Here is a 17986-nt window from a genome sequence, read left to right as displayed (position 1 = left end):
CACGTTCTGACCCTCCGCCACCTGCTTTAGAGCTGGGCCTTGCTGCTCCCTGGGCCTCCTCAGCCGGGACACTGGGGTGGAGGCGGAAATGAGGGGATGTGGCTGGACAGGACAGACAGACCCAGTTCCCTGAAATGTATGAAAATTTTTAGACCCAGTTCCCTGAAATACGTGAAAATGTTTATGCTCTGCAGAAAAAGGCCCCAGGCTGGCCCCTTCTACAGCATGAAGGGCAAGTCCATGTTCTTCTCCCCGGTGCCCACGTAGACATGGCCGTAGTTCTTGGTCCAGGGAACGTGGTAGAAGGTGAGGCCGGGCCAGAGCAGGCTGCGCAGCACCACCAGGGAGTTGCCCCTCTCCATCTGGACGCTCCAGGACCCTGGGGAGGAAGCGAGGCCTGGGCTGTGGCGCGAGCGCTCTGCCCACCCGCTCCGGGGCAGCCAGGCCTGGGCCAGGTTCCCCTGGGGAAAGGGGAGACGGGGTCGTTACCCCAGCTCTTCACTCCTCCCGATTGCCTTGTCGCCATTTCAATGTTCACTAAAACCACTTCCGAAGGGAAGGCAAAGGAAATGAAGAGAGGTGAAACTCAAATGAGTGCGTTTTGTTCCTGTCAGCGAGTCTAGTGAAAGGTTGAGTGGGGGAGGAAGCTGAGTCCACAGGCAGAGGGGAGTTGTAACCGGCTTGGGGAGACCGCAGCTCCCTGTCACCCTCTGTGAGGCACAGTCACTAGTGACCTTCAGTCCAAGTGCGGTTGGCCCCCACTCGTTATTTTGCTCTCTCTTCCCCAGTCCCAGAAGCCTCTGCTCTGAGACAGATCAGACCTACCAGGGGCTCTCACGCAAGTTTGGCCGTTTCGGGCCTCCTAGCTCAATAGCCCTTTCTGGCAGCTGGTGGACCAGGAGCCATCCTTGGTGGGAGGGAATTTGGGCTACAGCTAATGAGCCTTTGTCTATCCTGGGTCCTGCCCTGGATTTTGCTCCCCAGACAGGAGCAGCCAGGCCCAGGGCTGAGTTGTACAGCCATGAGGACTTGGCGGGAAGGACCTGATCCATTTCCAGAGCCAAGGGAGGGAGCCGCTGTGTGGGAGGAGGGAGCCTGGGAAAATCGCCTCTGGATACAGATCTGGAGCTTCTATTCCCCTGCGCACCAGGCCCCTCCCGGCCAGGCCACAGTTCTGCTCCAGGCCCTGCCAGGAAGGCAAATGCTTTGAAGGTTTTGGTGCCGGACCAGCCAGTGATGCTCTGAGAGCTGTGCCGAGGCCTTCATCAGCTGCCAGCTCAGCCCCGCTGCTTGGCCCCTGCCGCCCGCTTTCCCCACAGGCCTCCACCGTGGCCCACCCTGGTCACTCCACACCCAGCAGCCTCAGAGCTCAGTCCCCACCCACAGGGGCCACCCTGCAGCCAAGGGACCTGACCACCAGGAGCCCCTGGCCCTGTCGGCACTCAGCCCTACTGAGGGCGCTGTCACCTGCCCAGATCAAGGCAGCACTTTCCAGTGCACACAGGTCCACTGCCCCGCCTGCTCTGGGGGGCTGCTGGGAGCCCGCTGCGGTGGCTGCACCCAGTGCCACCGCCCTCACATGAGATGGAGCAGGAGCTACAGTGTGGGCTTGATCCACACCCCTAGGCTCACCCAGTGCTGGCCAGACAGCATCACGGAGTGTCCCTGGGTTACCAGTGGCTGGGGCACTGCCTAGGAAGGGGGTTGGGGTGCTTTCCTGGTCCGAGAAGGGGAGTGTTCCCCCGGCTCCTACAATTCTACTTCTGGGCCCCAGAAGTCTTTCACTTCCCAGGCCTGTCCTCAGAGGCCTAAGGACTTAGCCTGTTGCTTTCCTAGTCTCTCATCCAGGAAACATGCCTGGGGTGATGAGAGCAGGGATGGCAGAACCACACATTCCCAGTGCCCTGTATTCAGCCTTTGGCAAGAGGCACAGACCCCAGGAAGGTACATCCCTAGCATCCCTTAGTCACCACCACCAGCCTCCAGTTCCCAGAGCACCATCTGGGAACAGTCCCTCCACTTCCTAGGAGCTCACAGTCACAGGGCCCCTTTGAACTGAGAAAGGTCAGGCTCTGCCTCACCCACAGGGAGGGCAGCTTGCAGCCCGCCTGGGCCAAATGCTGCCCTGCAAGGATGGGCTCCTGCGGCCCCCCAACCCAGACCACTCATCGTTTGCCAGTGACGCTCTCATCACTGCTGCCAGCATATTGGCACACCCAGGGCAGGGGCTGGGTCCTGACCTTCCCTTACACTAGCCTGCCCACCTAGGTTTTGGCCACCTCTTTCCTCCAATGGATGAGGCCCAGGCTTGTCAGCAGGGGCTGCCCCACTCCCACCCCCCGAGAGCAAGGAGAAACGGACACGGGTGCTAGAGAAATACAGTGACCCCTGGGGGGCAGGGGGAAGCAGGCCAAGCAGGCAGAGGGTGCTGGCTGGGGCCGAAGCAGTGTGTGAGGGGCCGGCCTGCCAGCAACACTGCCACCCGCCCTCCCTTGCATTCCTGTCACACTCCTGTCCTCTCCTTGTTCCTGGCTCAGCTGGTTGCCCAGGAAACACACAGACTCAACGTGCCAGGAGTCACGTAGTGTCTACCTGGGAAGCCAGGTACTTGCTGTCACCTTCACCCATTTTTCTTATTGCAACTGCTGGAAGGCCTGGGCCCAGCCGGCGACCAGTCTTCTCCTCCACTAGGATTCCAGGAGAAGCAGCCTCCTGTGGCCCTGCGGTTACAGTGCGCTGTCGTCTCTCCCAGTCTCCCCAGACCTCCCCTCCTGCCCCCTGGCACCCACTCTCTTCTGCAAGCTCTGTGTTTTGAGGCTGTGGCGGGGAACAAGCTGGCAATCGGGAACAGGGCCCACTGCAGTCAGCAGGAAGCCCTCGCTGTCCAGAGCCCCGGGGCCTTGCCCACTGCTACTGCGGAAACCTCAGGCTAGGGTATGCTTCTCTTAACTACACTATCCTGCCTCCAGGAAGAGGCAGCAAAGCTCTGAGATTCAGTTTGAGGGGGACAGTGGGCCAGGCTGGGGTCAGGGCTGTCCAGGGGCAGCAGATGGCTTAAACCCTCTCAGACCAGCATGACACAATGTGTCACACACACACAAATAGGTATGGGGTCCTTCTCAGAGCAGATACTCCCACCACACCAGGACCACAAGGTATGGTCAAACCCTCTACGGGGGTCTATAGCAGAGCACAGAGGCAGAAGAGTGCCATGTCTACAGTGGGTAAGGCCAGGTCCCTGGTCCAGAAGGCTGAGCACCTGTCAGCCAGGTCTCTAAGGGACTGGGTCGGAGCAACCACAGGCATACACCCCAAGAGAAAGCTGGTAAAGGGTAGCATGTACCCCAACACTCCAATACTGCATCCCTGTCTTCACTGTCCCCCAGCCCTCCCCAGCCACCCCCTCCACAATTTAAAGGCTGCTTTCCAGGCAGGCAGGCCCCTTGCTGCCCTCTGCTGCCTGAACTGGTCATTGCAGCTGAGAGTTCACTTGCGAGGAGCCCCAGAGGCCCCAGGCCAGGCAGTTCCCCACAGTCCTGGAGAGGAGTCAGCTCCCTTGCGGAGTGGAGCAAAGAAAGGAGCCCTGCCCTCCACCCCTCATGCTTTGCTTTCCTCGCCACTCTGCCTACCCCTCTCCGCTTCCCGGGACACAATGATTTCATTTGTGGGGCACCTTCTATTTTACATTTCCACTTACTCTGTTTCATTTGGTCTTCCCAAACCTCTGGGAGGCAAGGATGGTGACATCCCCTGTGCCTGGGGCATAATAGCTGCTCAGTGGCTATTTGCTAATGGAGTGAAAAGTTAAGGAGCACAGAATGGCAAAAGTGCTACCTAGAAACCTGGCCTCCTGACCTGGCTCTCCATCTGTCTCACCTGGCTGCAGCCCAAGCGCAGACAGCTCCTAGCTGTCTCCCTGAATCCACCATCCACTGGGAGGGAGGTTCTGCCCCCAAAGCTACTCACTCCCAAAACTCAGACCCCAAGGCGTGGCAGGACAGCCCAGGAGAGCATTAATGGTTCCACACTGGCCCAGGGACAAGCTGCTGATCACCTGACCTACCACCATGGACAGGAGTCTCAGGGACAGGGCCAACCTATACTAAACCTGCTCACAGGTGACATAAAGTACCCGCAAACAACTGCCTCAGACCCAGGAAGGAGATAATGATCTTACTTGGGTAGAAAACTTCAGACCCCGAAATTCCACCTGCCAAATTTGCCCGCCAGGCGGAGCGGGTGTCCCAGGGCCTCTTCCCCAGGATTCTGGCCCCAGAGCAGCCCAGCCCATTCTGGCTGCCGTCTGCCAGGCAGGACAGCCTCCTAGCAGCTCCTGCTTTTGAACTGGCAGATAAGGAAGGGAGTCGGGGCTAAACCCGAGTGTCTGCTCTCCCCAACCACACTTCCACCCCTACAGCATGTCCCCCAAGTCAGCGTGAGGAAGGCCTGGGCCTCGCTTCCTGGAGCGTTCTGCTAGTGGCTCTGGGAGGAAGGGAGCCAGAGGCCCAAAAGCTGGGAGATTTCCCAAGGTCAAGCCAAGAGCATCCCTCCCCTCCCCTCAGCCCCCCCCCCCCCCGGAGATGCCAGGGGCCCTCACATCCCAAGGCTGCTGCGCACTGAGGACAAAGTAACGGGTGGAGTGGACTGGGATGTCAAACCATCAGCTGACCCTTCAGCCCTGAGGGCCACCATGAGGGCAGAATGTCCAGGGCCTCGGGCCACTGCTACTTGCCCACCTCCCAGGCCCAGATCCCGTACCTCCAGGGGCCTGATAATTCACCTGCTGACTGGACATATCAGGGTGGCCCCAGCAAACTTTAGGAAGACCCACAGTGCTCTATATCTTATCCCCTGCTGCAGGAGAGACAGCTGCCTCCCGTGTCTCCGTTAGCCCCCAATGGCAGGGCAGATAGACTGATGGGGTTCCCGCAGGAAGACTTTGCTGGACCCCCACAGCCCACCCGGCCAGCTTTGGTCCTGGCTGCGAAGGTCCTAGCACGCTCCTTGTCCCTCCTACCGCACAGAGGGTGAGGCTACAAGGTGGGAGGTGCTCTTGTGTTCGCCCCTAGTCACCCAGCACTGTGGAGAAGGAGCCTCACCCCCTTGCTCTGGTCTGGAGCATCGGCTGCAGGTGAGAGGCCAGAGAAGTAAGCACCGAGCAGGGCTTTCTGGCCTCACCTTGAATGGGGAGGTGGGGCTGCTGCCCCCAGATTCGGGGTATTAAGAGGACTTTTCTCCCCCCTTCCTTCAGCCCTTGGTACAGGGTCCCACCATCACAACATTCCTGCTCCCTTTATCAACCCCCCAGGGAAGTGTGGCTGGGAGCACTGAGCTGGAAGAGACAATTGGAGTCTGGAAAGTGTGTCTCATGGTGAGAAGTGTCCCAACGCTGAAAAACCTGTATCTCCCCCAGAGGTCTAGGAGCCCCTTTCCATGCTTAGGGAGCCTTGTCTTGAGCACCCCCATGTGGACAAATTCAGAGTAGTCATTTCTTGCTGGCAGCCCTTAGCCACTTGGGACCCACTGCCTGGCCCCTGGGGCACTGCAGTAGCCCTGAGAAGGCCTCCAGGTCCCTGGCTTGCCCCTTCTCTGTCCATCATGCACCACTACCTTATTATCACAGACCTGTTCACAAGCCACCAGAAGGCCTCCTACCCTTGGCCCTGTAGGCTCTCCCAGGCCTGCCCAACTCACCTCTTAAGACTTTTGCCACTAAAAATATATCAGTAATAAGTATTAATTTTTTCTTTTGTATTTTTCTAAAGTTGGAAACGGGGAGGCAGTCAGACAGACTCCCGCATGCGCCCGATCAGGATCCACCCGGCATGCCCACCAGGAGGCGATGCTCTGCCCATCTGGGGTGTTGCTCTGTTGCAACCAGAGCCATTCTAGCTCCTGAGGCAGAGGCCATGGAGCCATCCTCAGCGCCCGCACCAACTTTGCTCCAATGGAGCCTTGGCTGCGGGAGGGGAAGAGAGAGACAGAGAGGAAGGAGACAGGGAGGAGTGGAGAAGCAGATGGGTGCCTCTCCTGTGTGCCCTGGCTGGGAATCGAATCCGGGACTCCTGCACGCCAGGCCGATGCTCTACCACTGAGGCAACCTGCCAGGGCAGTATTAATTTTTATATGAGGTCTTACTATGTGTTATTCACGGTTAGAAGCATCTTATATATGTGTTAACTCTTAATTCTCATAACAACCCAACAAGGTTGAAAATATCATTATTTCCCTTTTAGAAATGAAGAAATTGAGACACAAGGCAATTGAGGGACTTGCCCAAGGTTGCACAACTAGAAAGGGGCAGACTCAGGATTCCAGCCAGGCTAACCCCAGAGCCCTCTCCTTTAACCACGAGGGCTGTCCTGCCCCCACCCTGAGCTCCAGCCCCACTGGGCAGCTGATTGCCCCTCAGAAGTGTTTCTTCCAGTGGCCCTGCAACCCCCATTGTCCACTTAAAGGGAGACACCATCCACCTGACACCACAGTTAACGCCAGAGCTCTGGAGCCTAATGCTCTATCATTTGCTGTTCCCTTGGGTTTAACTCTGTGCCTCTGTTTCTCCATCCATAAAATGAGGATAATAACTGTACCTACTTGAGTATGAATATAAAGATGAGATAAGGCATGGAAGGGGCTGAGCACAGTGCCTAGCACACAACACAGTGTCACTGCTTTTATGAGTAGTGACCATTATCATTCCGATGGCCATCATCGACAGCAGGTCCCTCAGCTCTCAGGAACACCAAAGGTGGGAAGAGAGAGAGGCCAGGGCGCTGAGCCAGTGCCCGGATTGCCCGGGCCTGGCACCTGTCCGGAGGGGCAGCCTCCAAGCAAGGGCATCTTCCCAGACCGTGTTCCTCTGTCCCGGGGAGACTCAGGGGCAGGAAACGGGGGCGCTGCGACACCCCCACACAGGAGCGGGTGCCCGGCCTGGTGGGGCCCTGAAGCGCAGGCAGGCCTCTGAAGCTGTACATTTCAAGATTTAAAAGTCCCACAGACACAGCAGGAAGCAAATGTGCAAAACTCATTTCTTTAGCACATGCTTTGCTATTCGGTCAGGCGGTACCCACTGACTGAGCACCAGCTATGTGCCAAGCACCGGATCTAACCCCAGCCAAACAGCTGAGATGGATGTATGCCTCTATTGAAGATTGATAGGAAAATCAAGAGACACTCGGAGACCTCCTTTCAGTGAAAGCACATTTACACGTATTTGTCCACAAACATTTACCGACTGTCGACTGTGAGTGGAACCTTGTACTGGACCCTGAGGTCTACCCTCTGAACTGTCACTTCCCACCCAGGCCTCTGGGTCCACTCTCAGAGGAGAATGGCAGGTGCATGGCCCACAGCTCTGGCCTGGGAGCAGATCCAATGTCCTTGAAATAATTGGCTAGTACCTTTGGGGATGTCATGCTCCAAGGAGTCCAGGAAGTCCAGGGAGGGGTCCAGGTCGGCCTTCTCAAGCAAGGTCTTGTTCTTCAGCTCCACAGGCTCCCTGAAGTGGAAGTAGGAGCTGAGCTTCTTGGCTTCAGACAAGGAGAGTCCTAAAACGAGGTGGCAGGTAGGAAGGGGGGAGAGGTGCCCACAGCTCAGCTCGCTTTCTCTATGCATGGGGACCCCGAGGAGGGGCTCACAAAAGCCTCAGTCCACTACTGATGGAGAACTTAAGGAAGAAAAGGCAATAGTAATAGTATCCACTCAGCCCATATATATATATTATATATATATTATATATAATATATATATATATATTTTTTTTTTTTTTTACATAAAGGAGAGAGAGAGGAGGGGAGGGGAGGGGAGGAGCAGGAAGCTATCAACTTGTACTAGTTGCTTCTCATATGTGCTTTGACTGGGCAAGCCCAGGGTTTTGAACCAGCAACCCTGGCATTCCAGGTCGGTGCTTTATCCACTGCGCCACCACAGGTCAGTCTCAGCCCAGATGTGACCCAGACTCTGCAATGAGGAGAGTCCAAGGAGGATGAAAGTGAAAAAAGGCAGGGAGGCCAGACCCATACAGGGCCATGGGACCCAGGTGGAAAACGCTCTTCCACCCTCAGGCAGAAAAGAGTCAGGGTCCAGTGCCTGAGTAACCCATGCCAACCGCCAGTGCCAGGTCGTTGGACACATCCTCCCCACTGATGTAGTCACAGCTGCTCCTCCTCTGAGCAAGTGGGCAGGTTCGCCCAGACTCTCAAACATATGTCTGACTATGCTTGGAAAGAGATGCCCTCCTGCCCATGAGAGGGCCCCAGAGAACTCACCTTCAAAGGTCCGATTGACATGGATGGGCCCGAAGGGGGTCTTAAAGAGGGCACCTCGGGGGACAATAGATACAGCCTTGTCTATCTGGTCAATTATGGACACCAAGCGGGTCTCTTCCTTGATCCGGACCTGAAGAGACAGGAGACAAGCCGTCCTGCAAGGGAACTGTGCCCACTCACCCCTGGTGGAGGTCCCTCTGCAACACCATCTGACCTGGGTCACGCAGGGTGGAAGACAGGCCCATGGAAAATCACACCAAGTGAGTTCTCCCTTTCCTCCTATCAAGATTTTCTTTCTTGCCTGACCAGGCGGTGGCGCAGTGGATAGAGCATCAGACTGGGATGCGGAGGACCCAGGTTCGAGACCCCGAGGTCGCCAGCTTGAGTGCGGGCTCATCTGGTTTGAGCAAAAGCTCACCAGCTTGGACCCAAGGTCGCTGGCTTGAGCAAGGGGTTACTCAGTCTGCTGAAGGCCCGCAGTCAAGGCACATATGAGAAAGCAATCAGTGAACAACTAAGGTGTCGCAATGAAAAACTGATGATTGATGCTTCTCATCTCTCTCCATTCCTGTCTGTCTGTCCCTATCTATCTCTCTCTCTCTCTAACTTTTTCTCTCTGTCTCTGTAAAAAATAAAAATAAAATAATAAAATAAAAAAAATAAAGATTTTCTTTCTTGGCCCTGGCCAGTTGGCTCAGCAGCAGACCGTCAGCGAGGCGTGTGGATATCCCAAGTTTGATTCTTGGTCAGGGCACACAGGAGAAGCAACCATCCCTCTCCCCTTTTCTCTCTCTATTTTTGTCTCTCTCTTCTCCTCCTGCAGCCATGGCTCGATTCTAGAAAGTTGGTCCTGGGCACTGAGGATGGCTCCATGGCTTTGCCTCAGGGGCTAAAAGAGCTCGGTTGCTGAGCAACGGAGCAGTGGCCCCAGATGGGCAGAGCATCGCCCCATAGGGGGCTTTCCAAGTGGATCCCAGTCAGGGCGCATGTGTGAATCTGTCTTTCTGCCTCCCTGCTGCTAAGTAAAAGAAAAAATAATAAGAATAAAAAAAGATTTTCTTTCTTTTTCAAATTACTAATACATACTGGTGGTGCAGTATTTAAAACTACAAAAAAAAAAGCCCTGGCTGGGTAGCTCAATTGGTTAGAGTGTCATCCTGATACACCAAGGTTGGGGTTTGATCCCCGGTCAGGACACATACAGGAATCAAGCAATGAATGCATAAAGAAGTAGAACAAATCGATGTTTCTCTCTCTCTTCCTTCCTCTCTCTCTCCCCCTAAAATCAACCAATGCAAAATAAATAACCTGACCAGTAGTGGCACATTGAGGTCCCAGGCTTAAAATCCTGAGGTCACCAGCTTGAGTGCAGGCTCATTAACATAATCCCATGGTCGATGGCTTGAACAAGGGGTCACTGGCTTAGCTTGAGCCTCCCAGTCAAGGCAAGTATGAGAAGCAATCAATGAACAACTAGTGATACAATTATGAGTTGATGCTTCTCATCTCTCTCCCTTCTTGTCTTCTCTCTCTCTCTCTCTCTCAAATAAATAAATAAATAAACAATAAAATAAAACTAAAAAAAAAATAGCAGTCTCTCTTACCCCATCCCTCGCCGCCCCCATTGCCCTCACCAGGGGCAACCACAGCTAATGGTTTTTTATGTCCCCTTCCAGAAACATAACCACCCAATCATCAGATTCACATGTTGCTTATTTTGCCTTTTGAAAATATAAAAGCAATCATGCTCACTGTAAACTATGCATATGTTTGGGTAATCTATGCATGTATTTGGGTTATCAGAAATATTTTATAGTATACCCCTAAGAGAATTAAAACTATTTATAATCCTGTCTCCTAAAGATATCACTGATACCATCTTTATTATATGCGGCTTAAGTGTCTGTTTGTCGCCGATAGTTTATTGGTTGCTTGCGTAACTGTACTAGCCAATGGGGTGAAGTTGCCATGGCATTCAAATAGTCCCGCCTTCTGGCATGCCACCTCACAAATTGAGGTTAAAGATTGGAGCAATTATTATGCTGTTAAGAAATCTTAACACCAGAAGGGGTCTTTGCAATGGTACAAGACTAGAGGTTCTCCAATTGAAAAATAATGTAATAGCTAAGTCTTTGACTGACTCCTCTAAATGTGAAATACATGTCATTCCAAGAATTGATTTGGCTCCATCTCAAACAGGGTTGCCATTTCAATTGAGATGTAGACAATTTCCTGTAAAACTTGCCTTTGCTATGACCATCAATAAGTCTCAGGGCCAAACACTTAAGCGTGTTGGCATTTTTTTACCTGAGCCTGCATTTGGACATGGTCAACTTTATGTTGCCTGTTCAAGAGTTCGTGAAAGAACGGACGTAAAATTAAAAAATAATTGATAGTCCTCTGCAAGGCGAGCTTAAAAATGATGGAAAGATCTACACAAGAAATGTTGTGTACAAAGAGATCTTTGACATGTGAATTAACATTTTATTATTTAAATCACCTTTATTTATTGAGCTAGCGGTGGCTCTTAAGAAATGTACCGCCAGTGGTTTCCTTCATTGCACTCGACTTTAAGCAATTAAGCAAGTAGAAAGGGGAAACCCCGTGGGGCAGTAAGCAAAGGGGCGTCCTCGCCACCTGCCCTGGGTAATTCAGTTTGAATTAGCAGACACTTTTGCACAAATCATTTTAATTACAATTTATAATATCTAGAACAGCGGTCATTTTGTATGACCGCTGGGCTTTCTAGTATTAGTATACTTGCTCCTATCCATTTTTCTTTTTTCTCTTTTTTTAAATTTATTTATTGGTTTGAGAGAGAGAGAGAAACATTGATTTATTGTTCCACTTATTTATGCACCCACCAGCTGATTCTTATATGTGTCCTGATCAGGGATCAAACCCACAACCTTGGCATATCAGGACAATGCTCTAACCAACTGCTACCTGGCCAGGGCTATTGTTTTTTCTTTTTCTTTTTTTTTTCTTTTTTTTTTTTTTTTGTATTTTTCTGAAGCTGGAAACGGGGAGGCAGTCAGACTCCCGCATGTGCCCTACCGGAATCCACCCGGCATGCCCACCAGGGGGTGATGCTCTGCCCCTCCAGGGCGTCACTCTGTTGAGACCAGAGCCACTCTAGCGCCTGAGGCAGAGGCCACGGAGCCATCCCCAGCGCCCCGGCCATCTTTGCTCCAATGGAGCCTTGGCGGCGGGAGGGGATGAGAGAGACAGAGAGGAAGGACAGGGAGAGGGGTGGAGAAGCAGATGAGCACTTCTCCTGTGTGCCCTGTTCGGGAATCAAACCCAGGACTTCCGCACAGCAGGCTGACGCTCTACCACTGAGCCAAACGGCCAGGGCCGGCTATTGTTTTTTCTATGCATATACTTAAAGCATAATTAGAGTCATAGTTTATATAGTTTTATATCCAATTTTTTTCACATCCTACTCTTTGACTTAACACTATTTCCCAAGCATTATCCCATATTATAACATTTTTATGCAGATGAAATTTGGTTATAATCAATACCAAGGACAACCCTGAGCAAGAGGATTTCATCGAGATGTCGGGGAAAACAGCACTTGACAGGGAGAACGTGCCCCCCAGGCACTCAGCCACCTGTTTCCCATGTTATCGACTGGAATTACTTACAAAGAGGAAGATGGAAACTAATATTTAATAAGTGTCTAGGCCAAGGGCTTTAAATATGTCACCCCATTTAATCTGCACAAGCCTGAGAAGTAAATATAATTATCCCAATTTTACAGAGAATAAAACAGAAAGGAAGTTAGGCTGTCAGGTGGGAGGGGCTGGGTGTTGCAGCATCAGAGACTCGAACCAAGATTTGGGCATCACCCGGGTTCAAGTGCGGAGGCTGCATTTTGAATTCTGGGCTTGTCTAGTTTCAACACTTGGGCTCCTTACTTTTTGACCTAGGTTTCCATTTCTAGGAATTGGTCGTTCAGATAGACTGCATGCACAGGGAATGATGTAATAAAGGTCACTCACTGTGGCACTGTTTGTCAGAGCTACACCTTGGAAACCTCCACTTCCATGAAAAAGACACTGGCTACATTATGGAGCATTCACACAACGGTAAAGAGCAGGGAGGTTCCTGAAGGTACTGATGTAGAGAGATCTCCAAAATGTACCACTCGGTAAAATATGCAAGGTGCGGAATTGTGTGCACCTTGCTGCCATTTGTGTTTGTTTGTTTTTGGCAGAGAGAGAAGAGGACAGACAGACAGGAGAGAGATGAGAAGCATCAATTCTTTGTTGCAGCACCTTAGTTGTTCATTGATTGCTTTCTCATATGTGCCTTGATGGGGGGGGGGGTAGAGCAGAGTGAGTGACCCCTTGCTCAAGCTAGTGACACTGGGCTTCAAGCCAGAGACCTTTGGGCTCAAGCCAGGAACCATGGGGTCATGCTATGATCCCACGCTCAAGTCAGTGACCCCTCACTCAAGCTGGTGAGCCTGCACTCAAGCCGGATGAGCCCATGCTCAAGCCAGCGACCTCCGGGTTTTGAACGTAGGTCCTCAGAATCCCAGTCCAATGCTCTATCCACTGAGCCACCACCTGGTCAGGCTATTCGGGTTTGTTTTGTTTTTAAGATAAAAAGACAATAAGTAGAGGTAAGGTATTTGTTTGGGTTTGTATTTGCATAAAATGTCTCTGGAAATAGAGCTTCTCACACTTAAATGTGGTCTTGAATCCCTGGGAATGTGCTAAAATGCAGGTCCCATGTGCCCCACCCCCATGCTCTGCACTTTTAACTCCCAGGCTTAGTGATGCTTCTGATCCAGGCTGCACTTTGAGAAGCAAGATTTAGATATACACCAAAGCAGTGACATTACTGTCCCCCAGAGAAGGGCCTGGGTGACTGGAGGACAGGGATGGGAGGAACACTTTACTATATTCCTTTTATACCTTTGAATTTTGAACCATGTGGATGTATTATTTAGGAAAACAAAAATCGATACAAAAATATAACCTGTGCCCATGCCCTTCCCCCAGAGCTTAGCACCGAGCCCTTCTTTGCTGCCCCGACCCCAGAGCCAGGCTCCGCAAGAACCGCCCCCACTCCCCACCGGGTCGCTCAGGAGCCATGTGTCATGTTGTTGTCCGTGTTTCTCTCGGGCTGGGTTTGGGATGGCCCAGGCCCTCTTCCTTCAAGTGCCCCTCCTCGTCGTCACTCACCACAACTTCTTCTTCAAAGACTTTGTCCCCCTCCTTCACCTTCTGCGGCTCCGTGTGTTCATACTCATGGGAGGGGTCCCCCATGAAGCGGCCCTTCACCACAGCCGTCTGCACCACCATCTCCTCCGTGGCGGGGGGCAAGAGGCTCCACTCCATGCAGTTCAGGCTGCCGACAACATCCGCATCAGCCCCTGGTTTTCACCCACCCCCACCTCGGGCTTCCTGCCACCACCCTTGGGGGGGGGGGGGTGAGGCCCGGACACTGCTGGGAGTCACACCTTTTCCTTCAGAAGCCCTAAGTGTCTAGGGAGCACCCCACCCCATATGTGATGTATATTCAATTTTATTTTTTTAAAGGTCACAAAGTGTGCATGCCAAAATTCCAAGAGCTTATTTCTAGATATCTAGACTGTAAGATGCCGGATATGTTCTGGAAGCTGAATTTTCCTCAACTGCAGGTGCCTCTGCTTTGGCGGGCCCCTAATTCATGCTCTGTCTGCCCTCTTCCCTCATTTCTCAGGAAAGCCGGGTCCAGGTTCAGGAACCTCGCCTCCTTTGAGGTCCCCAGGAGCACTAGCCAGCCCAGTCCCTTCTTCCTCACTTCCCCCCAGGAGAGGACCGCCTCCCTCTCTTCTCCAATCCACTCAGGGTCTGTGTCCCCAGCCTGTTCTCGCTCATCTTTCCTTCACTCTGCTGCCTCCTTCTCAACAGAAGAGCTTCTCAGCTTTCTGAAACAACAGCCCTCAAGTCCGTGCCCCTCTACAAAATGCCTCTTTCCTGTCCCTCCCTCCTCTGCCCCAACTCTGAACAATAACTCAAAACAGTTTGCCCGGTGGGAGCCCTCCCCCTCCCTCACTTCCACTCTGCCCAATTCACCATGATTTCTGCCCCCAGCACCCCAAGAAACTGCTTTGGAGAAGGCCATCCCATGGATGAGCTAAGACTACAAATGCGTTTCCATTTCTACTTATTTTGGTATTCCCTTCTCCCTCCCTCCTCCAGTGCCGTAAGTATTTCTAGGGATCTGTTCTCACCACTTTTCTCTCTGGAGTCTCTCTGGAGTCTCAGCCAGCTGACTCACAGGGTCCCAGCTACTACTTAGCATCCAGAATCCAACCAACCACCTCTCACAACCTCATTGCTTCCCGTATAGGCCAAGCCACCATCTACTCTTGCCTGGATGCTGCAGTTGCCTCCTAGCCAGTCTCTCCTCTTCCATACTCACTCCCACCTCAGTCCAGTCCCCAGCCAACTGTTAAAACCTAAGCTAGATCATGCTTCTGTGCAGAACCTTCAGTGACCTCGCATTGAGCCAAGTCCTTACAATGCCCCATAAGGCCCTGCATGATTGTCTCCAGCCCCTTACCTCTCTGACCTCCTGTCCTACAAGCCCCCTCCCTCACTCCTCTTTAGTCACACTAGCCTATATAAGGTGTTACAAACACACTAAGCATGAACTTGCCTCAGGGCCTTTGGCCTTGTCTGGAATACTTTTCCCTCAAATAAACACATAGCTCACTCAGTTGCTTCAGGTCTCTTCTCAAATGTTGCCATATCAGAGGCCATCCCTGACCACCTTATTTAAAATAGTACCCCATCCTGCCCTGGCCAGATAGCTCTGTTGGTTAGAGCGTCGTCTGGAAGTGCAGAGGTTGCTGGTTCAATTCCCAGTCAGGGAACATACAGGAACAGATCTATGTTCCTGCCTCTCTCTCTCCCTCCCCCTATCTTCTCTCCCTCTCTTTCTAAAAATACCAAATAAATAAATAAATAGTACCCCATCCTGTATTCTCTATCCCCCTTACCACTCAGCACCACCTGACATGCAATATATGTGTGCGCTTACCTATTGTCTGTCTTCCCTCCCCCTCCACATGCACTATAATGTACATTTTATGAAGACAAGGACTTTGTCTCACTTCCCACTGAATTCCTGGTGCCTAGATTCATGTCTGGTACATAGTAAGTGCTGAAGAAATAAAAACTCATAGGATAAAATGAAACCCGTCTCAAATCTCTAGCTTCAGTTCAAATTTTTCTTCCGACTCCAGATCTGTACTTTATGCCTCCAGGCACCTCACACCAAATTTACTGGGTCTTCCCTCCTTTTTTTTTTTTTTTTTTTTTTTTTTTTTTTTTTTTTTTTCTGAAGAAGCAGGGAGGCAGAGAAACGAACTCCCGCATGCGCTCAACGGGGATTTACCCGGCATGCCCACAAGGGGGTGATGTTCAGCCCCTCTAGGGCATTGCTCCCTTGCAGCTGGAGCCATTCTAGCACCTGAGGCAGAGGCCATGGAGCCATCCTCAACGCCTGGGCCAACTTTGCTTCAATGGAGCCTTGGCTGCAGGAGGGGAAGAGAGAGATAGAGAGAAAGGAGAAGGGGAAGGGTGGAGAAGCAGATGGGTGCTTCTCCTGTGTGCCCTGGCCGGGAATCGAACCCACGACTTCCACACGTCGGGCCAACGCTCTACCGCTGAGCCAACCGACCAGGGGTCTTCCCTCCTTGAATTCATCTGGCTTCTTGAATTCTCTCCCAATGGTGGCACCAGCATATAATCAGCTGTAAAATTGTAAGAAGTCAACCTTGACCTCTTCTTTACCTCCCTCCATTAAGTCACAAATCCTGACAGTTCTACCACTTAAATCTTTCAAACTCATCCCTTCCCCTCAATTCCTTCTACTCCAGGTCTCCATTATTCAGGAACTGCCACCTTGTTACACCTCTATCCCTTGCCCAGACTCTATTCTGAATCTACCAGCCTCTAAGTTTCTCTTGCAACCCTTCGCTCAACGTAGAGAAGCGTCCTGCCATAGCCCCACCCACTGAGACCTTACCCACCTACTTCCCCGCCCCTTTGGCCTCCACTTGGTTCTCAGGTCCCCGGCCCCGCCCCTCGGGCCCTTCCCCATTTCCTCCTCCTCAAATCCAGCCTCCACTTCCTACCACCGCCCACTCCTCCAAGGCCCCAGTGGCCCTCCCTTCAGTATCTCCCTGTGGCCTCCGCCTCCCGGCGCCGCCTCCACCTGTACAATGTCTTGCGCGGTGCAAGGTGGTCCTCACTCAGACCCTGCGCGATGTAGTAATCGGCGACGAGGCCGAGGATGCGGCCCCAGAAGAGCACGCGACTGTAGCGGTAATCGCGTTTAACCAGCAAAAGGGAGGTGAGCAGCGAGGCCCGACGGTCCGGGCTGAGACCCAGCCCACTACCGGATGCCAGCTCCAGGGATAGCAGGAGGCTCTCCGCGTCCATCTCACCAGCCGCTCGGCTCAACGCCCGCCTGGTTGCTAGGATAAGCAGTCTCCATGGAGACCCGAAGCTCCGCCCTTCCCTCAAGCAGGAAGTAGGATTTCACCCACCGGTGGACCTGCCCCTTCCGGGGCCTCTGGCCACCCCTAATGGCCTTGGAGCCTTTTCTAAAAGCCTGGACATACTTTAGCTCCCTTCCTCTTCCTTTCCCAAGTTGGTGACAGTAAGTGTTCAGTTGTCACGGTATCGGCGGTTCCCCTTAAATAGTCTCCGGTGTGAAGTTTGCTATCTCAACCCACCCGAATTCCGTAGGTATTTTTGCCTTTCCTGAGTCCTTCCACGTAGTCTACGTTTATTGAGTCCTCACTGTATATGCAGTGGGAGCTCAGGAAGAAAAACAGCACAAGTGACACTAGCTGTATTATTTCACTTCAGTCATGTCCACTCTTGGCCTCAGAATGATTTGTGAAGAAAATAATTTAAGATACTCTTGGTGCTAGAAGTTCCGGCATCTTAACACAATCCCCACCAAACACAGGTCTTACATAATAGGGTCCATCCACTCCATTCTCTTCAATATTCGGATGTCTCTTTCTTTATCCCTTTCATAGTACTATTCCACCTAAGTGGCAACAGGGATGGAGGCCATGGGGCAAGGCATAGGGCCACACCTTGGAAAAACGGGGTGTGAAAAGGGGTACAAAAGAGTGACATTCACAGACTACATTTTCCCATCAACTACCACCTACTTACCTACCCAGGACCCCACAACAGTTGCTTTTATGCCCAAACAGTAGCCAACAGATCGAAAGGACAGAACCCCAATGGGCTAAAGACTGGCTACGTCTTCACATCCACCTGTGGAGGCCCCAGCCAAAGTCGGACAGATAAAGAGGTGCCACAGCAAGCTGGTTTCAGGGAAGGCAGTGGGATTTATTGTCAGTATGAACTGATCTTTTAATTCTGCATTCCTTTGGAGAGGATTCATGAAATCAAAATGACCTGGGCCCCAATGCCAAGCCAAGAGAATTACTCAGATAATTACTTTGTTTTGCTTGTCTAGATACTGTTAATGAAACCTTTTGAAATAAGTGTTTGAGGGGGCTGACATGGGTTAATGCAGTGGTTTTCAACTCTTTCACACTTGGGGACTGGTGAAAATAGAATTATTTCAGGGACTGCTAAGGCAGAAACCACCCTGAGCATAAGTGAATTCAACTAAGATCATGAGGCTTATCCTTCATACAGCATCAGGCTGGTTAACTCTTTTGC

General features: G+C 52.1%; 1 protein-coding gene across 2 annotated transcripts in view; it reads right to left on the bottom strand.

Moving 5' to 3' along the window:
• Positions 1-16738, bottom strand: part of RSPH9 (radial spoke head component 9) — a 32812-nt gene extending 16074 nt beyond the window's left edge. Inside the window, exons 1-5 of one of the 2 annotated variants that reach the window (XM_066251348.1) lie at positions 16491-16738; positions 13466-13631; positions 8268-8397; positions 7401-7547; positions 69-379 (exon numbers count right to left, since the gene is read on the bottom strand). In XM_066251348.1, the coding sequence (XP_066107445.1) occupies positions 219-379; positions 7401-7547; positions 8268-8397; positions 13466-13631; positions 16491-16717 (831 nt within the window). In that variant the 5' untranslated portion in view covers positions 16718-16738 and the 3' untranslated portion in view covers positions 69-218. Of the gene's footprint in view, positions 1-68; positions 380-7400; positions 7548-8267; positions 8398-13465; positions 13632-16490 lie in introns of those variants that run through there. The other variant, XM_066251358.1, reaches the window with a different exon arrangement.
• Positions 16739-17986: the final 1248 nt, after the last annotated feature.

The sequence above is a fragment of the Saccopteryx bilineata genome, chromosome 1 (genome assembly GCF_036850765.1).
Source record: "Saccopteryx bilineata isolate mSacBil1 chromosome 1, mSacBil1_pri_phased_curated, whole genome shotgun sequence".
Lineage (NCBI taxonomy): Eukaryota > Metazoa > Chordata > Mammalia > Chiroptera > Emballonuridae > Saccopteryx > Saccopteryx bilineata.
The sequence above is the reverse complement of the archived record's forward strand: the minus strand, read 5'-3'. Positions and strand labels throughout refer to the sequence as shown.